The sequence below is a fragment of the Harpia harpyja genome, chromosome 9 (assembly GCF_026419915.1).
Source record: "Harpia harpyja isolate bHarHar1 chromosome 9, bHarHar1 primary haplotype, whole genome shotgun sequence".
In the NCBI taxonomy this organism is placed as follows: domain Eukaryota; kingdom Metazoa; phylum Chordata; class Aves; order Accipitriformes; family Accipitridae; genus Harpia; species Harpia harpyja.
In genome coordinates, this window is record NC_068948.1 from 31,944,945 (window position 1) to 31,969,512 (window position 24,568).

At 39.6% G+C, this 24,568-nt stretch overlaps 1 protein-coding gene across 4 annotated transcripts in view; it reads left to right on the forward strand.

The window, feature by feature from the left end:
• Positions 1-24,568, forward strand: part of GIT2 (GIT ArfGAP 2) — a 35,080-nt gene that overhangs the window by 3,222 nt on the left and 7,290 nt on the right. The window contains exons 2-18 of one of the 4 annotated variants that reach the window (XM_052795628.1): positions 1,560-1,693; positions 2,240-2,352; positions 3,100-3,205; positions 3,573-3,659; positions 3,805-3,935; positions 5,077-5,171; positions 6,009-6,054; positions 7,623-7,674; positions 9,727-9,799; positions 10,140-10,237; positions 10,545-10,656; positions 11,682-11,824; positions 12,626-12,775; positions 16,005-16,253; positions 17,660-17,749; positions 22,565-22,647; positions 22,788-22,970. In XM_052795628.1, coding sequence (XP_052651588.1) covers positions 1,560-1,693; positions 2,240-2,352; positions 3,100-3,205; positions 3,573-3,659; positions 3,805-3,935; positions 5,077-5,171; positions 6,009-6,054; positions 7,623-7,674; positions 9,727-9,799; positions 10,140-10,237; positions 10,545-10,656; positions 11,682-11,824; positions 12,626-12,775; positions 16,005-16,253; positions 17,660-17,749; positions 22,565-22,647; positions 22,788-22,970 — 1,945 coding nt within the window. The remainder of the gene's footprint in view (positions 1-1,559; positions 1,694-2,239; positions 2,353-3,099; positions 3,206-3,572; positions 3,660-3,804; positions 3,936-5,076; positions 5,172-6,008; positions 6,055-7,622; positions 7,675-9,726; positions 9,800-10,139; positions 10,238-10,544; positions 10,657-11,681; positions 11,825-12,625; positions 12,776-16,004; positions 16,254-17,659; positions 17,750-22,564; positions 22,648-22,787; positions 22,971-24,568) is intronic. The other 3 variants (XM_052795629.1, XM_052795630.1, XM_052795631.1) reach the window with 3 other exon arrangements.

Consider the following 24,568-nt stretch of genomic DNA (forward strand, 5'->3'; position numbering starts at 1 on the left):
TGGCTTTCAGAAGAATCCTATTAGTTTATGAATGAGTATGTGATAAGGTTGTCTGTAATGAAAAGGGACTAGACTCGTTAATCTGGAAGGCTGCCTCCAGTCTTGGGTTGTTAGGTTAGTGCTAATGCATCTCATTTCATTGTTATTTTTTTCCTTCTTAGAGGTGAAAGTTGTTAAAATAATGGAATGATTTAATAAGGAGGTTGCGTGCTTGTTATTAATTTGTTTTTTAAATTAGGTTAGGGTTTTTTTCTAAAACATATGCTTTAATTTGGCTTTGGGCTGTGATAGTTATCATCTGTGAATAGATGCTCCCATCCCTCATGGCCTGTGGTTCGAACAGGTTTGCCTACATTGCCTTCAGCACACATACATCAACTCTGCTTAAAAACCACAACTGTAATCAGATCTCATGTTGCAGGGATTCAGTAAGTTTATTGCATGGGTCAGAGAAGACTTTCTTATGATGCACAATTGCTTAGATGTATTCTGACAGCATGCAGAAGTTCTCGCATCAGATACCAGCCTTGTGTTGTACTCACTTATTTGGCCTCAAACTGATCTCTGGATTTGAAATTAAGAAGAATTTTCCAAAACAAAAGAGAATCTTGAATTCCTTTTTCTTTCTCCTGGGATGTGCTAGATCTGAAGATCTGTCTTGCTGCTCAGTTGCCTGTTACTGCAGGGTTCTTGCCACGTTGAGTTTCATGTGTCACTGACAGAAAACTGGAGTTTCTTCTGAAGACTGAGCTAAGAGCGGCAGAGGGACCTCAGTTTAATGTCCTGTTTTGCATATATTCAGTTGCAATCTGATGTAACACTCCTCAGTTTTATACTTTTTGATGTTTGAAGCTACGTAATAGCTAGTATATATTATTTACTACTTCACCTTCCATCAGTTGTCTTTCTGGTTTGCTTATAAGATGGTTTCGATTTGGATCTGTTCAGAGTTGAAGTTAATTTGCTTGACAGTTTTTGATTTTACTGAGTGTTTACCTTGACACACATATATCTTGCTTTTTTTTTTTTACTCTGACACTCTTGAGTGTTTTTACTATTTAATGTGGAAATTAAAAAAAAATTGTACTAATATAGAACTTGAAGACTGAGTAGTATGTGAAAAAGCATTATTGCTATTACCACTTTTTATTCATAGACTTTTGAGTTTTTCAGAAGAGGAGGTAGGTACTATTGTTAGAAATATTTCTGTAGAACTCCACTAAAGGAAGGTAAGCACTTCAAGAAGGTAATAAATTTAGTGTCCTGTTACACTTGCAAAGAAAGTATCTTCATAGGAAGAACTGCAAACAGTGGGGCTTGCTTCAGAGTTTCCACAGCAGGTCTCCTTGCTGTCCTAGGACTCCTACCTCCCCAGCAAGTGCAAGGGCTGTTATTTCCTCAGCATCCAGAGGCCCAGCAAGGCTATAACATTCACAGGCTCATACAATGGCTAAGCAGTAAAACTAAGGTTAGAAGGCAGGGCTCCTCATTTTAGACTCTGTGTTTGAAATACAAGGTCATATTGCCTTCTGTGTTGTAATTAACATATTCTTTTTCAGATCCATGTTGGGCATCTATAAACAGAGGGATTCTGATCTGTGATGAGTGTTGCAGTGTTCATCGAAGTTTGGGGCGTCATATCTCTCAAGTGAGACATCTCAAGCATACACCATGGCCTCCAACACTGCTGCAGGTAGAAAGTAAAACTGTGTCTTCCTTCATTAAAACTAGATACATTAATTTTTTTAACACTTTTTATGGAATTTAAATCACTAAGTTTTTGTTTGAGAGGGGCTTGTCCTTTTAAGCTTTCTTTTTCTAAGTTAGTCTGCTTTTATTTCTCTTGTTTTGCTATGATGGACCACTAAAATCAGAATTGTCTATGCCTTTTTAATTTGATACCTTTGTTTTGGAAGGTCACCTTCAACTTTTCTTTCAGACTTCTGCAATGCATCTGCTTCAACCTAAATTTTCAATCTATAGCAAGCCCCTCTTCAGTAGAGCTGCTGTTGGGAAGAGTAGAGAATTTTAAGGGGGTTCTTACTACATTCCACATAATAACCTCCTAGGCATGTGCCTGGTTCTGATACCCCAGTACGTTATGGATGCTGGCACACAGAATATGAATCTCTGTTGGCTTGCTGTCTGGTTGAAAATAATTACAGATATTTGATAGTCAGTCTGTGCAGCTAGCAGCAAAATCTCTTTACTGCCTGGTTGTATACATTTTGGATTTCAGATGGTTGAAACACTGTATAATAATGGTGCTAACTCCATATGGGAACATTCGTTGCTGGACCCTGCCTCTGTTATGAGCGGAAGGCGCAAAGCTAGCCCACAGGATAAAGTGCAGTAAGTGGAAAATTACAGAATTTTTTGTTTTTGTAGAAGCGTGATTGTTTTATTCAGCAGTAACTGAGACAGCAAGGTGTCCGTGGGAACCTGTGTGTATTTTGTTGCAGGAAGAGAACAGGAGTAAACTAGTCAGTTGTTCACTCACTTTTTACCTTTTTTATTTTTTAAAAAATTTCCAATGATTGATTTTTTTTTTAAATTATTGCAAAAATGGAAATACATTGGTTGAATTCTCTGAACTATAGATTCCTGACCTCTAGGTTTGAGTAGTGAGAACCTTTACTTGTACTTGACTCAAAAGACTTTTAATTCTCATGCCACGTGCTTCAGTTAACTGAATGCTGCTAATGAGAATGCGTTTGGTTGATGAATTAAAAATTGAGAGATTTCTGTCATGAATATGGTGCTTCATTTTAAAATGTAAATAAATGCTTATAGTAAGTATAGGTCTTAAGTTGGCATAATTAAGTTCAATGTTTACTTCTAAGAAATATACACTACATCCTACAGTCTGCAGATATTTTGATGTTTGTAACAAAAGTATGCTCTGTATAGTTAGACAGTCTGCACTGCGTTGTTTTGTTAATGAAAATATTTTTCCACGTCTAACTTTGCTACTAGTAGCATGCGAAGTCTAATGCAATCTTCACTTGTGAATTTTCCTTTTTCTAGAGCATCTGTATTATTGTGAAAGCACTAATATTTATTTTCTTTCCCTTCTGTTGCTTGGGTTTCTCTTTACAGTCCCAATAAAGCAGAATTCATTAGAGCTAAATATCAAATGTTAGCATTTGTTCATCGCTTGCCATGCCGTGAAGATGACAGTGTTACTGCCAAAGATCTTAGTAAGGTTAGTATGTTTTTTCTGGCAGCCTTCAGAAACTACAACTTTTGTGTAACAGAACAGTGACATCTGACTGAATTAAATTGGTTGCTTTTGACTTGAGATAACTATTGCTGTTCTTCAGCACTATTACGTAAACAAATACAGCTTGACTTCAACTTGAAGCCACTTTTTTTTGGTAATATATATGTGGATACTGGAGATGTGGATGGTTAAGAGGCATCAATTTAGGTTAACCTGGAGAAGAACGTTTACACAAAGCAGCTGTAGCAAGAATTCTTGCATACCTGTTTCTAAAAGCATGGCTGAAAAAACAAATGCTGAATCACAGTTATTGCTGCTGTATTAAGTACAATCCCGCTTCTTTTTTCAGCAACTCCATTCCAGTGTAAGGACAGGGAATCTGGAGACGTGTTTGCGATTACTCTCCTTAGGAGCTCAAGCCAACTTCTTTCATCCTGTATGAACACTTTTTTCATTATTTTGATATACAATCAATTCTTACAGTTCATAGTATTTATACTAATTTCAGCTGATACACATTATATTTCAATCTTCTACTCGGACCTGTTGATTAAGTAGATGTTTTTCTTAATAACTTGTAGGAGAAAGGAAACACCCCGCTCCATGTTGCTGCTAAGGCAGGACAGACTTTACAAGCAGAATTACTATCCGTTTATGGTGCTGATCCTGGCACGCAAGATTCCAATGGGAAAACTCCAGTTGACTATGCAAGGTAGAGGGCTCTGACATATGTGATGCTCATATATTAAATGATGTTCCTAAATCACATGATGAACCTGCTTAGATATGTTTCTGTCCTGAAAATAATTTGACTGTTAAATGCTAGTAGGTACTTTTTCCAGAAAGAGCAAATGCATAAAGAGTATAAATAAGCATTTTCATAATTTCATAGCCTGTATTCTCATGGATGCTTGAGACAACAGTTGTAATCCCAATGAAACAGGCTGTGCGAATCTAGCAGCTCACAGAAAAGTAATGAGAAGAGTTTCTGCAAGCTCAGCAAGTTGAGTAGACTCCAGGAGTGCAGATTAACTAGGGAATGGCTGTAGGAAAGAAAGGGCTGGACTGCACAGATGGGTCAGGGAGCAGGGGGTAGAACCAGGCTTTTTAGTGGCAGTGAACTGTTAGGTGCATCCAGTGGCAGAACTGCACCCTCAGGAAAGCCTACCTTTAGAAGGGCTCTAGGTTTCTGAAGGGCAGACAATATTCATGTCAAGAAAGATTAAACATGAATGTCTCTGCTGATTAGTTGGGCAGTAATGAGGCACTGCAAGATTTGCAGCACAGCATTGAAGATTTTTAGTGTTTATATGCAAAATTGGACATTACTGATCAACTAGAAGCTGCACATTTGTGTAAATGAAGCATCCTCGTTGCTCTGATTCCTTTTGAGTTGGGGCCATGAATGGAATCTGATGACTGTGTAAGTTAGCTTGGTTGCAGAAGACAACATGCCAGAATATTTCCATTTCTCAATGTTATTATTCAAATGTGAAGTTGGGTGAGTTTGCTGCATGACCTCATGAACCGTCTAGAAAATTGTAAATAATGTATTCAAAATAGCCTATATAACCTGTTTGTTTTTTTCTACACCAAAGCAGTAGGCAAAGGTTTTCAGAGTTTTGACTGGCTCATTTGGGAAGTTCATAAAAGTTTATCTAGGTTTTTTTTTGCCCGCTGGAACATACTGTTGAAAATCCTGCTGTTCGTCTGTGCTATGTTGATAGGCTCAAACATGCGCATTGTTGAACAGTGGCTAAACTAAAGCTGTTTCTCTGACCATTTTTTAATTTTTTGTATGTCTCGAAATGAGTAACTAATCTAACTTTTGTGTGTGTGTGTGTGTAAACCAGACAAGGTGGGCATCATGAACTGGCAGAGCGCCTGGTGGAAATTCAGTATGAACTGACAGACAGGTTAGCTTTCTATCTCTGTGGCAGGAAACCAGGTAAGTAGAAAAAACTACACTCCGAGATCTTTCAGTGTTAATTATAGGACAGTTCAAACTATGGTATATAATGTTTGTGTCGCTGTTACTACACTTTTTATATGCATTTCAAATATTCTAACATTACATGAATTTATACAGGAAGAACTGAAGAAAGTATAAGATGTAAGATTAGTGATAATGCATTTAAAATTCAGATAAAACTGCAGGATTTTAAGTATACCTAAATTAAAAATTAAGTTCCTTTCTGTTTTTCCACAAATATGTGTTCTGTAAATAGAATACCCCTGAAAGTGTGGAGCAACCTATGTATAAGATCAGATGAGTACAGTTTAACTTCAAGGAATGAATTGCAGGGAAAATACAGATTTTGTGAATGTTGAATAGTCTCCAGGAGATATTGTAGAAACTCAGTCTGAGTAGTTTCTTCTCATTGAAATGCAAAAGCAGGGGAGTATTCAATTAAGCAGGTACCTTTTGAACACAAGCACACTTAACAGTTTTTAGCCATTAGGTACCATAAAGACACCTATATTAGAACTTTATTTTTTTTTTTTAGTGGAATTTTAATACAGTTGATAAGCCTTAATTGGAATCTTTGATAACACCAGGAAATTGTGGTAGGAACCTTCTTTGAAGACTTGCTAGATTCCTGTAATTGGAAATTGAGTAATTACATGCAAGATAAATGATTCTATGTTTGCCTGTTGCATATATTTTTGGGTTTCTCATTACTCTGTCTTTTAGTAACACTGAATACAAGCTGTATATCCTGACAACATTGAAAACTATATTCTAGTAACAACCTATTAAAGTGCAATTTGTTTTCAACTCTAGAGCATAAAAATGGACAGCACTTTGTTATACCTCAGATGGCAGACAGGTAAGTTGCTGATTCCACGGCATGTCTGAAAACATCAAAATGAAAAACCTAATAACTAAGTTTCCTTTCCTTTCTGAAACAACTTTTAAGCTTGTTGTCGTTCTAACTTTTTAGTGTGTGCCTTTATCAATCTTGCAAGCTTTTTTTTTCCTAGAAAGAATATTGTCATTTAAGCAAAATCAGAAAATTATAGAACTTTACTGTATTTGTTAAAATGCAGGGGGAAGGTGAGACAATTATATTAAGGGAACGCACATGGGGATTCCTGGGAAACAGATTTTTGTAAATAATGTAAGGAACAGTTGAGTTAGTTTCCTGGCACAGCATTTTGAAACTAATACCTGCAAGAAAGCTGCATTTTTCTCTGAAAATATTTGTACTTTTGATCATCTGAGTGCTTTTAACTTTTGGCTACAGTCAATGAAATCATATTTGTGTAAAATATCAAGTATTAATCATAAGTCCCTATTTTTCTTTTATTGCTATGCAATTGGAAATAAGACGGCTGTAAGTAAACTACTGTTCAACTTATTGCTTGCAAAATTTCTATGAAAAACTGTAATAAAATAATTATAGAAACTATGTAATAGTTGGTAAAATACTTAGTGTTAACATCTGTAATTTTTTTAGATATGCTGTGTTTAGCTATTGGATAAAGTACTGTGTATTTTCAGTGCAAAATATTTTGCAGAGCACAGTAAGTACCATTTGCCTCATTACACAGAGAAGGAAGTTGACATGCAGAGAAAATTACTTGTTCAAAGATGCTGCTCAGATTGCAGAGCCTGCAGTACAACCTGACTGTCCTGCCTCTGCCTGATGTCCTCTGCTGGTCTTTTTTTTTTTTTTTTTTTCCCCTTGTCTAGATGACTGCTTACACAAACTCTCTGTGATGTCAGTTAATCATACAGCAGTTTTATTTGAGCCTTTCCATCCTTTTAGGTCAGAGGAGTCTTCTCCTTGGTGATACAAATATGGACTCAAAATTTGTCAGCTTCCTGATCTGTGGCTTTTAGAATAAATTCTGTTGAACTGCACAATTTTCATCTTGTGCCTCATGTTGAATGCTGGAAACTAGTGGAAGAGATTATTTACTAATCGGTACAGAATAATTTTAAGCATGGCCCTATTGATGTAGCCATTTGCCAGCCTGATGGTCACCTACCTCCTGCACAGTCCAGTGGAACAAATCCTGTGTGTTTTATGTGGACTCAAGTTTTGGTCAGAATGATCGTATTGTTTTGATTCTTTACAGAAAGCATTTTGTTGCACTACAACTTGACTGCTTCTTGAGCTATGCAAATGTGGGTATTCACATTCCAAAGGATTTTTGGGATTCTTTTGTTTTAAATGTAAGATTGTTATTCAGACAAGCTTAAGAATATACTAATTGGTGTATTAGCAATATTAGTAAGATCAATGTGTTAAAAACTGTATTAGAAATACTAAAAGATCAAGGACTTTCAAATAAAAGTGACATTTTAATAATTGAATTATCGAAACATAGAATTTGTGTTTAAACAAGCTGTTAAATGCTGTAGATGTAATGATCATTTTTGTTTTCATAGCAGTCTAGATTTATCAGAACTTGCAAAAGCAGCTAAGAAGAAGCTTCAGTCTGTAAGTAAAACTTCTTTGTCTAGACGTGGCAAACTCTGCACTTCATCTTTCAAGCTGGTTTCAGCTGCTATTAATTCCTGCATAAATAAATGTCAACTCTGTAGCAAGTTAAAAGTCTGGAGAAGAACATGAAAATAGGCAGAAATGGAGGAGCAGAGATGATGACAAATCCATTATGGAGATGTTGGTCTTATTTGGAGTAGTATCTCTAGGTCTGTCTCCCCAGTTCAGAACCTTAAATTTTGTTGTTTGTCTTGCACTCATGTATTTTATATAAATCTGTATGTTAAATGTTACTTTGCCTTTAATTTTCTGCAAAGCCAGAATAGTGCATTACTGTCTGCTAATTAGTTGATAGTAATGTCAGCTCACTTAAAGTGTTGGTAACGAAATCATTGTACAAGTTAGAGTGGGGATATGTTTTCCCTCTACTTAAAGCTTTTAGCTGGAACAAATTGTATCAAAGGATAAAAATCTTGCAGTTGGGGGAGGAACAATCCTGGTGATACTCTTCTGTTCGACAATGTCCATTTTTCTCTAAAGGTAATGCTAGTGGTCATGAAAATTCCAGCTAAGCAAGCCAGCCTGTGTAGAACTGGTATTCAGATAGCAATCAGTACAAACCAAATATGAATCCTACTTTAGAATTGGCTTTCTGCTGTTAACATGCTGTTAGTGGCTACTTTAAGTGCATCGCTAGCTAGAAGTAGATGGATTCCTGCATTGTATTTTTGCAAGTTATGGTGGGTTGAGCCTGGCCAGCAGCCCAGCACCAACACAGTCCACCCCAGCATGACTGGGGAGAGCATAGGAAGAGCAAAAGAGAGAAAACTCATAGGTTGAGATAAAGGCAGTTTAATAGGTGAAGAGAAGAAAAACAAGTGAAGCAAATGAAATCACTCAGCACCTCCCACAGGCGCAGACTACTACAGACTGCCCAGCTAGTCTCTGAAAAGCCATCTTGGAAGCCAAAAACCAAACTGTCTCTTCCTCTACCCCAGATTTTATTGCTGAGCATGCCATGGTATGGTATGGAATATCCCTGTGGCGGATTCACGTTAGCTGTCCTGGCTGGGTCTCCTCCCAGCTTCATGCCCACCCTGACTGAGCCTACTTGCTGCTGGGTGGTGGGGTGGGCAGAGTGGGGGGAAAAAAGAGAATGCCTTGATGTTGCGCAAGCACTGTTCAGCGGCACCCAAAACTAGGTAGTGTTATCTACGCTGCTTTAGCCACAAATTCAAAACACAGCAAGCATCATGCGGGCTACTATGAAGAAAGTTAATTCCACCCCAGCCACACCCAGTACACAAGTAAACATACTGGCTTTATCTGGGTTAAAGAATGATGGCACTTGCTCTTTGGTTAAGAATAGGACTCAAACTCTGGAAAAAGCAGGACTGGTTTTCCTGCTAATCACCCTAGAAAGTGTTAGGTTTTTCACCCTTTTTAGTACAGCTTGTACCAGAGAAGGAAGATGAGCCATCTATTCAGGCTTGCTTACAGTCAGTTAGTTATCAAGTCTACCCATTACTAATGTTAATGTACTGTACTTCAGTAAGTGAAATATCCACAAAGCCCTGTGACATCTTAATTTCATGTCTGATCATCTGACAGCTCACTTCTTTATAATGCAAGTATCTCTCTTGAACCATCCACTGCAGCAGCAGAGTTTGAAACATGCAAACATTTTCTTAGTCTTCACTGTTCAGTTAAGCCCAAATCTACAGTGGCATTTGGATACCTAATTCTCAGAGTAGGTCTGCTTCACCCCAAATACACAAGGTGTTTTTGATCAGATAGGAGAGGAGAAAAATCCATTAACCAGTAAAGGAAAAGTGTAGAACAGTATTGTTGTCTCCATATCTAGCAATCAGGCAGTCGTATATATCTGCTTAATGGATTACTTTACTATGCAGGCTGAGGAACAAGCAACTGTATAGGCTGAAGAGCAGCCAAGCGAGAGTAGGGTTGTGCTCTTATATTTTCTATGTTATAGAGGTCTTATTAGGTTTTGTTTCTTTTCAAGCTGTAATTATTCTCTTCTACCCTTAGCTAAGCAACCACTTATTTGAAGAACTTGCCATGGATGTGTATGATGAAGTTGACAGGAGGGAAACAGATGCAGGTGAATGAGGCTTTCTGAAATATGTATAAAATAAATTTGAATTGTTACATTATGTACAAGATACTACTGCAAGCATATGTTCTGTCTGAAGTACTTTTGTATTCCGTAATTGCTGATAACAGTAGTTTCTTTATCTTGCATTGTCTGAAGGTGATGTTAGTTGAAAAAATCTTGCGTTTTTATGAAGTAGAGAACCCTCTAGGGAAAAAAGCCTTCCTTTGAATTGATTGTGTATGTGTTTGAAATTGTGGTCTTTTATTCTTTGATGAGAAACGCTGTCAAATAGTACAGGAAGGTTATTCCCTCTTTTTTCTTTTTTTTTTTCTTCTTCCCTGAGCAGTCTGGCTTGCTACTCAGAATCATAGTACTCTTGTGACAGAGACCACAGTGGTCCCTTTTCTTCCTGTAAATCCTGAATATTCCTCAACCAGGAATCAGGTATGCCATCTTCTTAATACTGTAAAACTATTTTCATTTAATAGGCCAGGTATTCTAAGTAATACTGTTTTACTGTACTTCATTACTGTAGAAGAGTTGCATCTACTTGTAAAGAGGTTAAAATAGCTTCACATTTCCCCTGCCCTGGAGCGTGCAGCTTGATAACTTAAATCACACTTTTTGCAATAAATGTAATTGAACAATCAACTCACTGCAAGTGCTATAGTCTTAGTTTTACCTGGGAACTCTGCTGTTCATCTAATATACGATATACTTTTTTTTTTTTCTGCGTTGTTCTGTAATTTAGGGAAGACAGAAACTGGCTCGATTTAATGCCCATGAATTTGCTACACTAGTTATAGATATTTTAAGTGATGCCAAAAGAAGACAACAGGGGAATCCTCTCACTGGTTCAAAAGGTGAGTATACTTTTGATTGTCACCACTTCTGTATGCAGTTCTTCAGTAGTGTAATTGATACCATAGCCTCATTCAGAAGTACTATATGAATGAAGAAAGAGATTTGTACTGTTTTTATAAATGAAAAGAACAAATCATGTGGATAGCAGGCTATTGACAACATGCATTAGGCCACCAAAATAATGCCCAAGTACAGGAGATTTGTCTGTTAAGGTTGGTATTTGTAATACAATTAAATCAAGCGGAATTTGTGCAATTCAGGAACATCTTTTTATGTTGGGTGTGACTTTTATGATAACTTGGTAAAATTTTCCAGAATGCTCCTGTACAGTTTTAGAGTGGTGGTACTTTTCATAGGCAGCTAGGATAATGTCAGTGTGTTAGATGCTGGCTGTCCTGGCTGCTCTATATATGCAGGACTTTGCTGTAATTTAGATGCTCTTGAGCTTATTGCGAATTCACCTAAAAATGTTTACTTTCTGTATTTATTGAGTACAATAGATACCAAAGAATACAAATACCTATGCCAACAACCAGACAGAGCCATAGTTCTAGCCTTGATGGTATGGAACAAGATTTGAACACTAGTTTTCCCTCTGGAGAGAAGATACAAAAAATCTATTCTAACTTTTAATTTTTCCTCTATATTTTTCATTTGAATGTTGACATCCATTTGCCAGTGTAGTCTCTTGGGGTTTTTTTTCCCTTATGTAAATTGTATTAAGTTGTTAAGCATGTTTCTCACCACTGATTTTAACTTGCCTAAACACTTAGAAGAATGAAAAGACAAAACCATAAAACTTTGACGTTTTGGACAGTAATAATCCATACCTATTAGGTGGATCTAAATTAATTTTTTTGAACTGGGCTAGTCAAATGGTACTTTATTATGGCATGTCTTGTATTGTCTCTCTGGATGAAAATATTTTCTGATTTATTTATTTTTTACATTACTTTAAATTATGCACTTCTCTTTCTTCTCCAAACTGACTAGTATGTTTTTAAATGGTGTATGTTGATTGCAGAAAATGTGGAGCTGATACTCAAATCAATCAGCAATCAACATAGTAGTGAAAGTCAGGATAATGACCAGCCTGATTATGACAGTGTTGCTTCAGATGAAGACACAGATCTGGAAACAAATGCAGCTAAATCAAACAGACAGAAGGTAGGTTTGCAATATTTACACACACACCAAATTTTATTCATATAGGTAATCTGCAGTCAGTCTTGCCCCTTGTGAGGGGATTTAACATGCGTAAACGATCAGAAAATGAATATTCTAATTCATTTTCAAATTCATTTCAGAATCATCTCTCAGTCTATGAACTTTAACAAAATTACGTGTTCTGATTTCAGGAATTTTCATTGTAAATAAAATGCTCCTCTAGAAAAGTAATGTGTGCCACTGTGCATGTCTGGAGTGAAGATATAGATCTAATTGCATAGATGAAATAATTGGATCTACCAAAACACTCTTCATCAGTGATTCCATGGTATTTCACAAACTGCTTCCTACTGAAGAAATATTTACAGGAGACCAATAGTGATTAGAGTGTTTTAAACTGTTCCTGAAAATAATGCAGCATGGTGAAAGAGGGGCAGTAAACCTAGTACTTCTAGTTTAATCTTCCCTGGTAATATGCACACTGGATATTTAGTAATCTGTCTTTTATGACTTTCCAGTTCCTTATTGCGTATTTTAAAAAAATCCTTGTGAAACAGTATTGTGTCACTGAAATGCTGAGACAAATGTTTTTATGCATAGAGGAGCTAAGAGACGATTGACATCAAATTTCTTTTATATTACACTAAAATTATTTTAATGGATCTTATTAATTTGAACTTAATTTGAACCATGATTCCTTTAAAGTAAGTACATTGAAAAGCTGTTGAAATCTCATTGTCTTGTTTTCTTTTGGTAATCTGTTTCTCAATGGTCTAAGTGTTGTTCTCTTACTGGTTATAGAGCCTGGATTCAGACTTATCAGATGGACCAGTGACAGCCCAAGAATATATGCAAGTTAAAAATGCATTGGTGGCTTCTGAGGTAAAGATTCAGCAGTTAATGAAAGTGAACATCAACTTGAGTGATGAGCTGAGAATCATGCAGAAAAAGGTAACAGGCACAACAGTGTAACCCCTTCATCTCTTGCTGTATTTTAAGTTGACCGGAATAAAACTGCTGAAACTGAAGATGCAATAACCCAATATTAGGATAGTGAGAATACTTATTTTAAAATGGAGCTGCCTTGGCATTGGATATAAGACTATAAATGTATGTTTGCAGCACATGCTTTGAATGTTTTTTTTTGTGGAGATGATGATCTGCTTAGTTCACTTGGACATAAGTTTTCCAAGTGACAAGACAGTTGTTACAAGTCTTGTATGTTTTTGCTGTCTTGCTTCAAGATAAGCAGTTTTCAACAATGAGGAAGTGCTAGCACACACCTTACGTGTGTGCACATATCTATATAATGAAATTGCAACTTTTCTGGTAAATATGCTGGGGTTTTTTCCATTAATAAGCCCAGTTGGAATGAAGGGAAATTAAAATCCCAATCCAGTTTGGCAGTAGAAAATAATCTGAAATGAGGCAATACCATATAAAGTTCTCGTATACCAGGAGGCCAAGATTTATTTGTTTGCTTGTGTTTGAATCTGTGGGAAATAGCACATAAAGGATATAGTGGTAAACTCAATTACTGCTTTAAACCTTCAATGTGGGTTTTGTCTAGACAAGGATAAGGTAGAGGGGTCTCATTTACAATATGAGTTACTATGTATAGGTAGTCTTATGCAAACAGAAAACTGCACATTTTTTGCCAAAATCCTGAATTTAAAGCTCCTAAAACCCAGTTTGGAAGCCAGGCGTTCTAATCTTTATATAAACAAATCAACAATTTGTTGAATGCTTTGCTAGTGTTCTGGTAAATTGAGATTTTTGCAGGGTAGAGGAGAATTTATATCTGTATTGAGTTCACTATCCTGTGTGTCATGCTAGCCTAGAAAAGGCTGGCTGCTTCCTCAAATTAATTCTTTGCCTAGTGTTAAAAATCCTCTTTTCCAAATAATTACAATACTGCAAGACTTACAGTATGTGCTACAGAAGTGTTCTCTCTCTGTAGAGAAAGGTGTTCAAGCTGTGCTTCTGCCGAGGTGAACCTGTGCTGAGAGATTTTCCCTGTTGTTCTGGGGCAAAGAGGCTGATGCTTTGGAGAGTGGTGGGAATTGTTGAGCTAGCATCTGAAGCCAAGCTAATTCAGTGGATTCAAATATCTTTGTCTGTTAAGTGCCATCCTTCTGTTACAACTGTGTTCAGCCTTTCAGATCTATTGGAATGGTGAATACTGAGAGGAACCTAAGAGATCTCAGGGTGTTTCCGTGGTCTTTTAGCAGCTTGTACTGGTTAAGCACTTCTCTGCATCAATTGAATTAACTTTTCACTTACACTGAGTTTCTTTAACTAGATGAAGTCTATTTAGGGTAAAAAAAAAAAATCTTTAGGGCGTAGGAATTAATGAGACTTTAGTATATTTATGTGGTGTAGCAGAAGAGAGATCATTGCTGTGCTGCAGTTGAACTTGTTTTGAAAGATGGCATAGCCAGGGCTCACTCACCTTGGAGATGAGTTGCACTAATTTTATGTCCTGATGATGTATATAGCTATGGGGCTTCTTTAACTTCATGTTTAGTGGCTTTGGATTGGTGAAGAATCGATAGAGCTGTATGCCAGTGCAGAATGCAGCATGGGAGGAAGGGATAACAGCTGTCTTAGCTCTAAGCTGCTGGGAACTTCACTACAATATGGGAATTTTCTGCTGGGTTATTTGTGGCATGACACCAATATATTTGTACTACTTCAGCAATTCCAATGCAGTAGATGTCATTCAGGAGTCTCTTTTTTGTTGTTGTTTTTTGTTTTCTAAGCAAGGGTTTAGAAGGTCATAAACTAAAAAAATCTATCCACTTGATATATCACCTTATTAGCCAACTGTGTATCTAATCTTTTGCATGGCAATTACTAAGCAAAAGAAGCTAATTAAAAGAGGCAAAGCTGTACTTGATGAATGCTACTTCAGAGTAGATTCTTCCTAAACAAAAGTGAAAATAGTTCCGTTACTTTAATGGGCATTCCAATGGAAAAAGTTTTGGTTTTTTTTTTTTTATGCCTGCGGATTTTTTTTAGGTGCTTATAGGTGGTTAAGAGTTTGGCCTGAATTTACATTAGCTGTTGGCTAAAACTGCACCAAAAGCAGGTTTATACAATGTGGAAGAAGTTTGGAAGAAGGAGGCTATAAAGTTGACATATTTAATTGCCTCTAATGTCAAACTTTTAAGGGGGCAGCTTGGCTCCTGGGTGATCCTCAAATCTTAAGACTTGATGCATCTTACTACAGAGCACACAGAAAGTGGGGAGAAAAGGCATGAGTTACCTTGTTAGAAGTCTGCATGTTCGATTTAGGGTTCTGGGAAGTGCTCCAGGCAAAATAGGATTTTTTTGATAGAGAATGCTCTTGAAGGTTCATATGATGCAAAGTAAATTCAAGTAGTAAATATGCAATTTCCTGTTTAAAAGGCCATCAGCTGTTTGAAATACTATACTCAATTATTGTTAGAGAATTGCTGATGCTGACTTTTTTTACATCTTTTCTTTATGATGTGTTAATATAGCAAACTTACTGTGAGTAACTCCACAAAAAAAAAAAATCAGAATTGTTGCATTTTTACTATCTATCAAATATATAATAATAAAAAGCTTTAAAATTATTTCTTGTTGGCTTCTTTAGAAAGCAGTAGCTGATACCTAATTTTCATAAGCTAAACTCTCTTCTTGCTTTGCAGAGCAAGCTTTAGTTTTCTTTGCGCTGCCTCTGGTGTCTGTGCTGTAGTGCTGGCATCTTCAGATTTCATGGGCCTTATGTTAAAGTCCTCTTTTAAGTTCTTGTATTGACTGCTGAAATGGATCACTTTGCTTGAAAAACTGTTTTGTTGGCAGTCCTTCCCCCCACAATCTCATTATATTACACGATTCATGTGCCAGTACAGCCGGTCTGGAAGAAACGGATTGTGTGTTTTTAACTACAACAGGCAATTTTAAGATCTAATTCAGTTTGCATCTGAGCAAAAAGTGCTGGAAATCAGCACATATATATTTCCAGATCTGGAACATAGATGCTTCTATGCTTATACTAAGCAAGTCAAGTAGATTTTGAAAAAGAAATCAAACCCTAGCTACTAGTAACTGGATTTACTAGTAAAGCTGACAAGCGTATATTGTATGGTCAGTTTGCTTTTGACGCTTGCTATTAGAAAAACAAAGTCCCACTGCTAAACATTTCTTTCAGCTTCAAACGCTACAGAGTGAAAATACCAACCTCAGAAGACAGGCTACAACCAATATATATCAGGTCCAAACTGGTTCTGAATACACAGACCCTGCCAACAATTCTTCTTTAAAGCGGCGACCATCTGCACGGGGTAGCAGACCCATGTCCATGTATGAGACTGGATCAGGTCAGAAACCCTACCTCCCCATGGGAGAGGTCACATACCCAGAAGAAAGCATAACAAGACTGCAGCCTTTCCCTCCACATGTAAGTAGAACTGCTGATGCTTCTGCATTTCTTCTTATGTTCAGCTTTTCTGTCTATTCCAACTATGCTCATTTACCAAAGCTGCTCAACTGTCAGCTTCAGAGTGAATTTGAACTGTAAGAATTGTTAATGTTTGCTGTATTAACATGTCTGCAGGAGCTCGATGTTTTGAAAAGCAAAAGCTATAACAATTGTGGAATATGTAAACGGAGTTTTTGGCTTCTGCTCAGCTGTTTCTTTTCATCACAGTATATATGCCAAATATCAATGTGTGGCTGTTTGAAAACCAGGAGGGGGGGTGGAAATAGTATTCCAAGAAGGTAGGTAAAGTTCATGGATTTCTTTCTTGAGATACACAGGCATGTGCCAATTTGTGGAACTTCAGAATCACCTTTCAAAAATTAAATAAACTTGAAGCTAAATTTTCACTAGGCCACCAATTTCTTATTCTGAGTTTGGAACTGGAGGCTGAAGATGGTTTAGATCTGTTAGTTGAACAAATTCTTCTGGTTTAGTATATTCCTGTATGATGTGCTAATAGTGGAGAGGGAGTTCTGTATTAAGCCACAAGAATTTTGCACTGATGTGTTCACACTTCAGATAAGTGACCCAACACACACTAGTGCTTATTAAAGTTAATTTTTTACTGCATCTTTTTAAGATTGCCCTGTGGGCAGGAATACAGGATGGTATTTTTTAGGCACGTATTTAACATCTGTGGATTTGTTTCAATATGTTTCCCTGTTGGTGGCACTATCTTGTATTTCCTTCCAGGTAAACAATTAAGCCTTTTAAAATATATTTGGGAGTTAATGGGTTCTTTTGCCTGGCATGAGGGAGGGCAAATGTTCCGTGCACATTCCGAAGATGACAGTTTAGTGCACCAGGGAATCAGCAGAGAAATTTGTATGCTGGGTTTTTCCCTGCCTTCAATTAAATTAATAAGAACTTTAAACTGTGAAATCTGGATCATTTGAAATTATATTGACATGTTGATATAAAGGCAGTTCTGGCAGCAAGAAATGTCAGAATTCTTCTGTATGTGGCAATGTTTGCAAAATATGACAGTGCTTTGTATAGGTCCTTTGGTCACTTGGTTTGAAATTTGGATAGAAGTAGCGGTTCTGAAGCATTGATTCGTTACATGGAGTTAGTTATGTGGTATTGTGGTGAATGTATTTTATTCTCTGTGGAATTTAGCACCTCTGGAATATCAATATTAGAATTAACATGAAGTCAATTATATTTTGAAAGAATTAAGTCCACTCAGGCTTAGCCAAATTCTCAAAATCATTCTTGCTTTATGTCATCTCCATGGTTTTAAGAATGTTCCTTTATTTCAGTTAAGAATTTATTTGTGTTTTGTTTTTGGTTTTCCCGAGTGTTTTTCTCTTTCCCATTTTTAGATCGGGAGGAGTGCGTTTGTGACCTCCTCTTCATCTCTACCTTCCTTCCCCTCCACGCTTTCCTGGTCAAGGGATGAAAGCACACGAAGGGTTAAGTACCTTCCCAATTGGTCTTTTACCTGGAGGAGGTGGCAGTCTCCCTAGAAGCCATTATGCCTCTGTCTTCTCCCCGTTTATGCTGACTAGCCTTCATGCTTGCATGAAGCAGTATTTCATCACTTTCCGTTTCTTCTGCCACATGCTGTGGATACTTGCCTCTCTCTAACTTCACAACAGCTAAAATCTTTAGCATTTAACACCATGCACAGTTACTCCAGATCACTTGTATCGACTGTGTAACACTGAAAATAGCCAGAAGACAGGTTGGTTGCTGTTTGGAAAGTAATTTGGCAGGCACTCACTGATATTTCATAAGCCAATATATAACTCTTCCTACTGACTAAAATGCATTGCATGAGGCATTTGAAGCTCACTGGGTCCTAGCTTTAAAGCCTGCTTTCTTTGAGGGCTGTCAGTTTGCACCAAACCAAATTGGTACTGATTGACTGTTTATCTTACAGATGTTCATTAGTTTGTTTGAAGTGAGTTCTTTAAGCATCCAAACAGATGGCCATTCATATTGCCCACCGATACGTTTAGTATCAGCTAGCCTGCCTTCTGCTGACCTTGATAGGTGAAAGACTGAATGGGCGTGGGAATTTTTTTTAGCAAGACTCCTTTCAGGGCAAGATTAAAGACACTGAGAGTGTATAAAGGAAGCTTATATTGGTGTTCCATCAGTATCTACAAAGCTTTGTTCTTAGGGTTGTTAGCTACAGTACTGACTCTAGGGGAAAAAATTGCAATGTTACCAAGAAATGTTAAATGCATTCTATAAGCTTATGTTATTCCAAAGACACTGTCTTTGCTGTGGCCTGATAGGTGAGCTATTAGCTATTTGAAGAAGCCTTGTCCAGCTTCTTAAACTTTTTTTAAACACTGTTCTCTTTTTGTAGTGGGTCACCTTAAATTTAGTCTTATTCAAATTCACCTGCTAGAAGTGAGCATAAAATGCCACCTTGCAAAAGGACACATTTAGCAAGGCAAACAGTATGATAGACTAGTCTGTGACAGCTTCTTTTTAGACTGTTTTATTTAGGATCCTTGAACTAATGGCAAGTTACATATTCAAAAAAAGGGAAAAGCACGTTGGATTTGCAGCTCTAGAATAACATCCATTTTTGGCTGTGAAGGGGCTGTGACTGAAGTAATGGACCCTGAGCAGGTACATCTTAATGTGTCACAGACTAATGAATGCTGAAGATGAACACCCATAGCTTTTACGCTGCTGTTTGGCCAGCCTGAGCTATCAGCTTGCACTGCTTGCAGAAAGTACCCTCCGTCATCAGAATGAGTTGATTACATTTTGAGGTCTTGCTCTGACTAAACCTCTTTAACTTTGAGGCAAATATTGATACAAGGTCCTTTGGGCTGGTTTTAGATGTCTGTGTCTCATTTCGTAGGAAATAATGAGTAGCTTATACCCATTTTGTTGTATCACATATTCAAGACTTCGGCTTTGCTTATTTCTGTGTTAAAACAAGGCTTTCCGAGAGTAAACTTGAGAGAGAAGTATTTGTATTTCTTTGTAAGACTTAACTGATTTTGAAAAGATCTTTCAAGAAAAGTTCTCTCTTCTTGCACTGCTATTTCTGTGTGGTTAATATAATGAAATCAGTACTGTCTCATTCCGTTTCTTGGGCAAGCATTGCAGTGTCTCTAATCAAATTTTACTATATAATACTAAATTTTTCAAAAAAGACAGGTTTGTGGGTTTAGATGTTGAATGGTCATACTCTGGCCTCTTCCTGCTGGGATACAGAATCTGCTTTTTAAATTCTTGTGTCCCCATTTTATTTTGACTGTACAGTGTTTGGACATATCAGTCAAGAAAATATTAGATTTGCAAGTAGGGCTAGATGATAAAACTTAGGAGGAAATATCCTGCTTGGTCAAGTGTGAATCTAGGTTTGGCTGCAGCTGATATCAGTACTGTGTAGTACTAGAAACTTGCAGAGGTTTTGTTTGTTAGTTTTTGTTGTACACTTATTCCATTACTATACTATATTACTGATTCCATAATATCCTATTCTTGTAATTCATTGTTGTCTGTTTGTATTTCTGACCATAGTGTAGAGCTTTGCCACTAATCATACTGTTCTCCTTTGTACATCTGGGAGAGGGGAAGGGTCAGACCCTACATATAGTAGTTTCGTATCTTCAAAATATGTGTCACTTTTAGAATTGATCTTTACTAGCTATCCTGAGAAGTGAGCTTTCAAAAAGTGCTTGTTTTTTCCTTCTGTGCAGAGTAACTTTAAAGTGGATGGAAAGTGTTCCTACTCCAGGTGCTTCAGAGTTAAGAATTGTTGGTTTTAACATTAGATGAGTGCTTAACAAATGTACTGGATCTTAAGCAATGAAAACCAGTTCCTAGTCACATTTTTGGTTTGTCCTCGAGGTAGAAATATTATTTCCTAAGTGTATGGATCCGGGATGCAAATTGGAGGTGTCCCTTACAGTCTTGACACCTGAGATTCCTTCATCTTGACTTAAGAGCTTCTGTAAAGCTTGAAGGCTGGTTCTTCAGCAGGGATTGCAAAGGACCCTATTACATGAGCAGTGCCTGTGACTAAGGCAGGAGCTGATGCAGAGGCTGATATGTATGTAGAGTGACACTGATGTGGCGTACTTGCAAATGGACGAGCTGTAGTAGGCGCTTCTGATGAGCTTCGCGATTTTTAAGACTAGAGTAGGTGGACGTGTGGTGATCCTGGGGCCTGGCTGAGGATGGGAGTGTGCCTCAGGGACTTCAAACTGCAAATTCATGTGAAGTGCAGAGATCAGCCTGACAGTAGGTATTCATAGCATAACCCTCCAGGATGTTGTATTGCCTGGGCATAAAATATCCAAGAAGGCTAAACTAGGTCAGAGAAGGGAGCCTAGCTCTCTATCTGAAAGTCTGATTTGAAACTCTTGCTGTATGTTAGGATCTGCAGAGAGAGCACTCTTGAGCTGTCATAGTGTAAGTATGCTTATTTGTGTTGGCAGCCTTCTGAGAGAGTAAAAAAACCATAAGTTGAAAAGGAGTTTAGGGAAAAAAAAAAATGGAGCATCATCCTTGCCCATGGGTTGGATGCTTTACTGGGAGTTGCAGAACTGGTCTGTATAGGGCTAGGAGGTGGTGAGCATTCTGCCACTGCACCTGGGAAGAAGCGCATGTGTTCAGAGGCAGGGAATGGGAGCCACTCCGGTTCCCGGTGTGGACGCAGTCACTGCGTACCTCCCAAGGGAATGCCACATGAAGGGGAAAGGGGAAAATACTGGGCCTCTGGGCCTCCACCCTCTGGAGCAGCACTCAGCAGCTGAGCCTCCCACACTTGGTCCGGCCTCCCACGCTTGGTTCAGCCTCCAACTCTGTCTTTGGCCTTCCCTCTGTCATGGTCCTCCCACTCTAGGTTTGACCTCACCTTCCTCGTGTACCTCCCAGTCTAGGTTTGGCCACCTACTCTGTGGCAGACCTCCATTCTGAGGTCAGAGTCTCAGGCTCAGTTCAGCCCCCACTCCACTGTGTGCCTCCTGCTCTCGGTTTGGCCTCCCGCTCAGCTGCGGGCCTTCGCTCTGGGTTTGGCCTCTGCTGTAGATTTGGCCTCCAAGCTCATTTTGGTATCCCACTCTTCATTCAGCCTTCACCCTGGGTTCAGCTTCTCAGTTGGTTCGGCCTCCTGCTTGGCAATGGGCCTGCAACGCTTGGTCCAGCCTCCGCTTCCTTGTGTACCTCCTGCCCTCGTTGTGGCTTCCACTTTGGAATTGGCATCCCACCCTCCTTTTGACACCCATTACTCAGCGGCTCTCTACTCCTGATGGTTAGGCCTCTCACCCTTGTTTCATCCTATGCACTCCTATGGGCCACAACTCTCACTTATTTGGCCTCCCAACCTTGTATTGGTGTCAAGTGTTCAGTGGGACTCAACTCTCCGTGTTTCGTCCTCCCACCCCAGTTTCAGCCTCCAATTTGCAATGGGCTTTGACTCTCCCCGTTTCGGCCTCCCGCCCCCGTTTCAGCCTCCAGTCAGCTCCAAGTCTCATTGGTTCGGCTTTCTACGTGCCCTTTGGTCTTCCACCCACAGTTTGGCCTCCACTCTGCGATGGGCCTCCCACCATTGTTTCGGTCTCCTGTCTTTATTTTGGCTTTCCCATTGCAACAGTCCTCTACCCTCGTTTTGGTCTCCCATTCTACGGTGGGCTTCCCATGCCCGGGTCAGCCTCTGCTCTGTGGTCAGACCCCCATGCTTGATTTGGCCTCTACTCTTGTCACAACCCTCCCACACTCTGTCCAGCCTCCTACTCTGCCATGGGCCTTCTACACTCAGTTTGGCCTCACACGTTGTATTGGGCCTCAGTTCTCCATTCAGCCTCCCATGCTCAGTTTGGTTTCCACTCTGTGTTCAGCCTCCCATGCTGTGTCTGGCCTCCAGTCTGCTGTGGGCCTCCTCCTCTTGGTCTGGCCTCTTTCTCCCCGGTGGTCCTGCCCTCTCCGTTTGGCCTCTGCTCCCCTCTGGGCCTCCCCCTGTATGCCCATGCAGCAGTTTCAGCAGCAGGGGAAGGATGCCGTGCTGTGGCCTTCCCGCAGCCCCACTTTGGGTCTGGTGGGGCTGTGCTGTGCCAGCATCACCCAGGGCCTCGGCTACCCACTGGCAGCAGGAGCCCAGCGCAGGGCATGGGGACACACTGGGCTCCAGGGCAGCGTCTGGTGCAGAGGCTGTTGTGCTAAAGAGGAAGCCTGGGTACGTGGGACATGGCGCTGGCACAGCTCGGGGCTCTTCTTTCCTGCACAACACTGAAATAGATCTGTGTTGGTTGCAGGCTTCAAAGCTGGAGAAGCAGAGCAGCGTGTCTGAGAGCGACTACGATAACCCCACCACCCCTCTGGAGCTGGAGGAGACGGGGTAGGTGCCGTGGTGACGCAGGGCTGACGCTGCGGTGATGCAGAGCTGACAGCACAGCTCTGCGCTGTTGGAAGATGGGGAGCTGCATGAAGCAGCCAGTTTTGTCCCACAGGGCCGACCTCTGCTTTGTTCCTTTGCAGGTCAGGCAGGAAGGGCCGGCAAAGGAGTGTCCTTTGGCAGGGGGAGGGATCCATCCCTGAAGATGCTGACACAGCCCCCAGCTCCAGTTTGCCCAGCACAGAAGATGTGATTCGGAAGACTGAGCAGATCACTAAGAATATTCAGGAGCTGCTGCGAGCAGCGCAAGAGAACAAGCATGACAGGTAAGGTGTGAGTGCTAGAAAAGCTCCAGAGTTTGTGAGAAAATGAAGGAGATTCTTCAGGTGTTTTCAGAAGTACAGCCACCACCCCCTGTGTTAACACTGGAGACGCAGATTTCACACCTACAAAACATGTAGGTCTGTGGCGTTTCCTGGTGCACTGGACCTAGTGCACCAAGATGAGTGGGGATGAGTGACCAGCACAAGCGGTGGGAACACACACACTCCCATCCAAAAAGCCGGCGCAGCCCCCTGCGAGTGAGTTCTGGCTGCAGTGCTGCCTGTCACCTGTCTGGCCTGCCCACAACTGGCACGGGGATGGAGAGTGCTGGGGAGCAAAGTGCTTGTCAAGTCCTGCTGCAAAATGAATGGTGTTTTGGATACAAATCAAACGTGTTGCAGGGAACTTGGCGTAAGTTTCTCTTAGATCTTTGGACCTCTGCGTCCTTAGGTAAGGACACCCCGCAGAAGTGTGATAGTAACACCAAGTCTTGTTTCAGGAAAAAATTGCGAAGGCAATTTGACTTTCCTACTGAAATATTAGTACAGATAACATACCAGCAAAAGCTGTTTTGAACTATTGGGTTTAGACGCAGACCTAGCTGAGTAAGCAGGAGATTGTTGATCAGTACATCAGGTAGCGTGCAGCTTCAGCTCCCTCTGGAACTTCTGTCCCAACTGAACAATTAATTTCCAGAATAGCCCTAAGTGAGTAAAAGTAATACTGCCCTTGACTGATCATCAGGTGGTGTTACTGCACAGCTCTTTTAGAAGGCTGTGAATAAGAGTTACATCTTCCCAGGTATGAACACGCTTTAGGTCTGGAACAGCCTTGCTCTCCAGAAGACCTGAACTTTGCAGACTGGCAGGTTTCATGTTCTGCCTCCTGTCCCAAGTTCTGTGCCTGTCTTCGCCTGTGAGAAGCGGCTGTCAATTTATGTTAAGCCCTCACTTCCTGACTTGCTGAGAGAAGTGCACAACAACGGGGCCACTTTTGTTCTGTGTTTTTTCCTTCTCTTACTTTCCTATTTTTAGAAGGGACAGCGTGCAGCCTCTCCTTCTCACGCTGAATAGTGAGTTCTAACGTGTTTGTGCTGAGCTCATTGCCCTTGTCCGTAACCTTTTCCACTGCAATCCCTTGTTGCTTGTTTCTCACAGAGAAGCAACAGTAAGAGAAGCTTTACATGAGTTTGGTTTTTATGAATATCAGAGTTTACGGTATTTGAATTATATTTTTTAAAACATCATTGAAAGAAACAATGCAGCCTACCTGGCTTTCGCTGTTAAATTGTATAGGTTGTTAAACAACCTGTTATGTACTTTTTTGTTTTCTCTTCTGTACCATGTGTGGAGTGGGGTGTGTGCCAGTAGTTACATGAGTATAATCGTGCAAAACACTGAACTATGAAGCTGCTGTTCTTTGTTTTCCTATTCCCTGGCTTTGTCTCAGCGGGCTGAGAACTGCACGGCCTGGGGCATGCAGGAGATGGAGTAGGCTTGTTCCAGCATTGCCTTCTTGCAATAAGGGAACGCTTCCTTAACCAAAGGAGATACTTTGGGATATAATAATACATCTTCCAAGCTAGTACTGAGAACCTTGT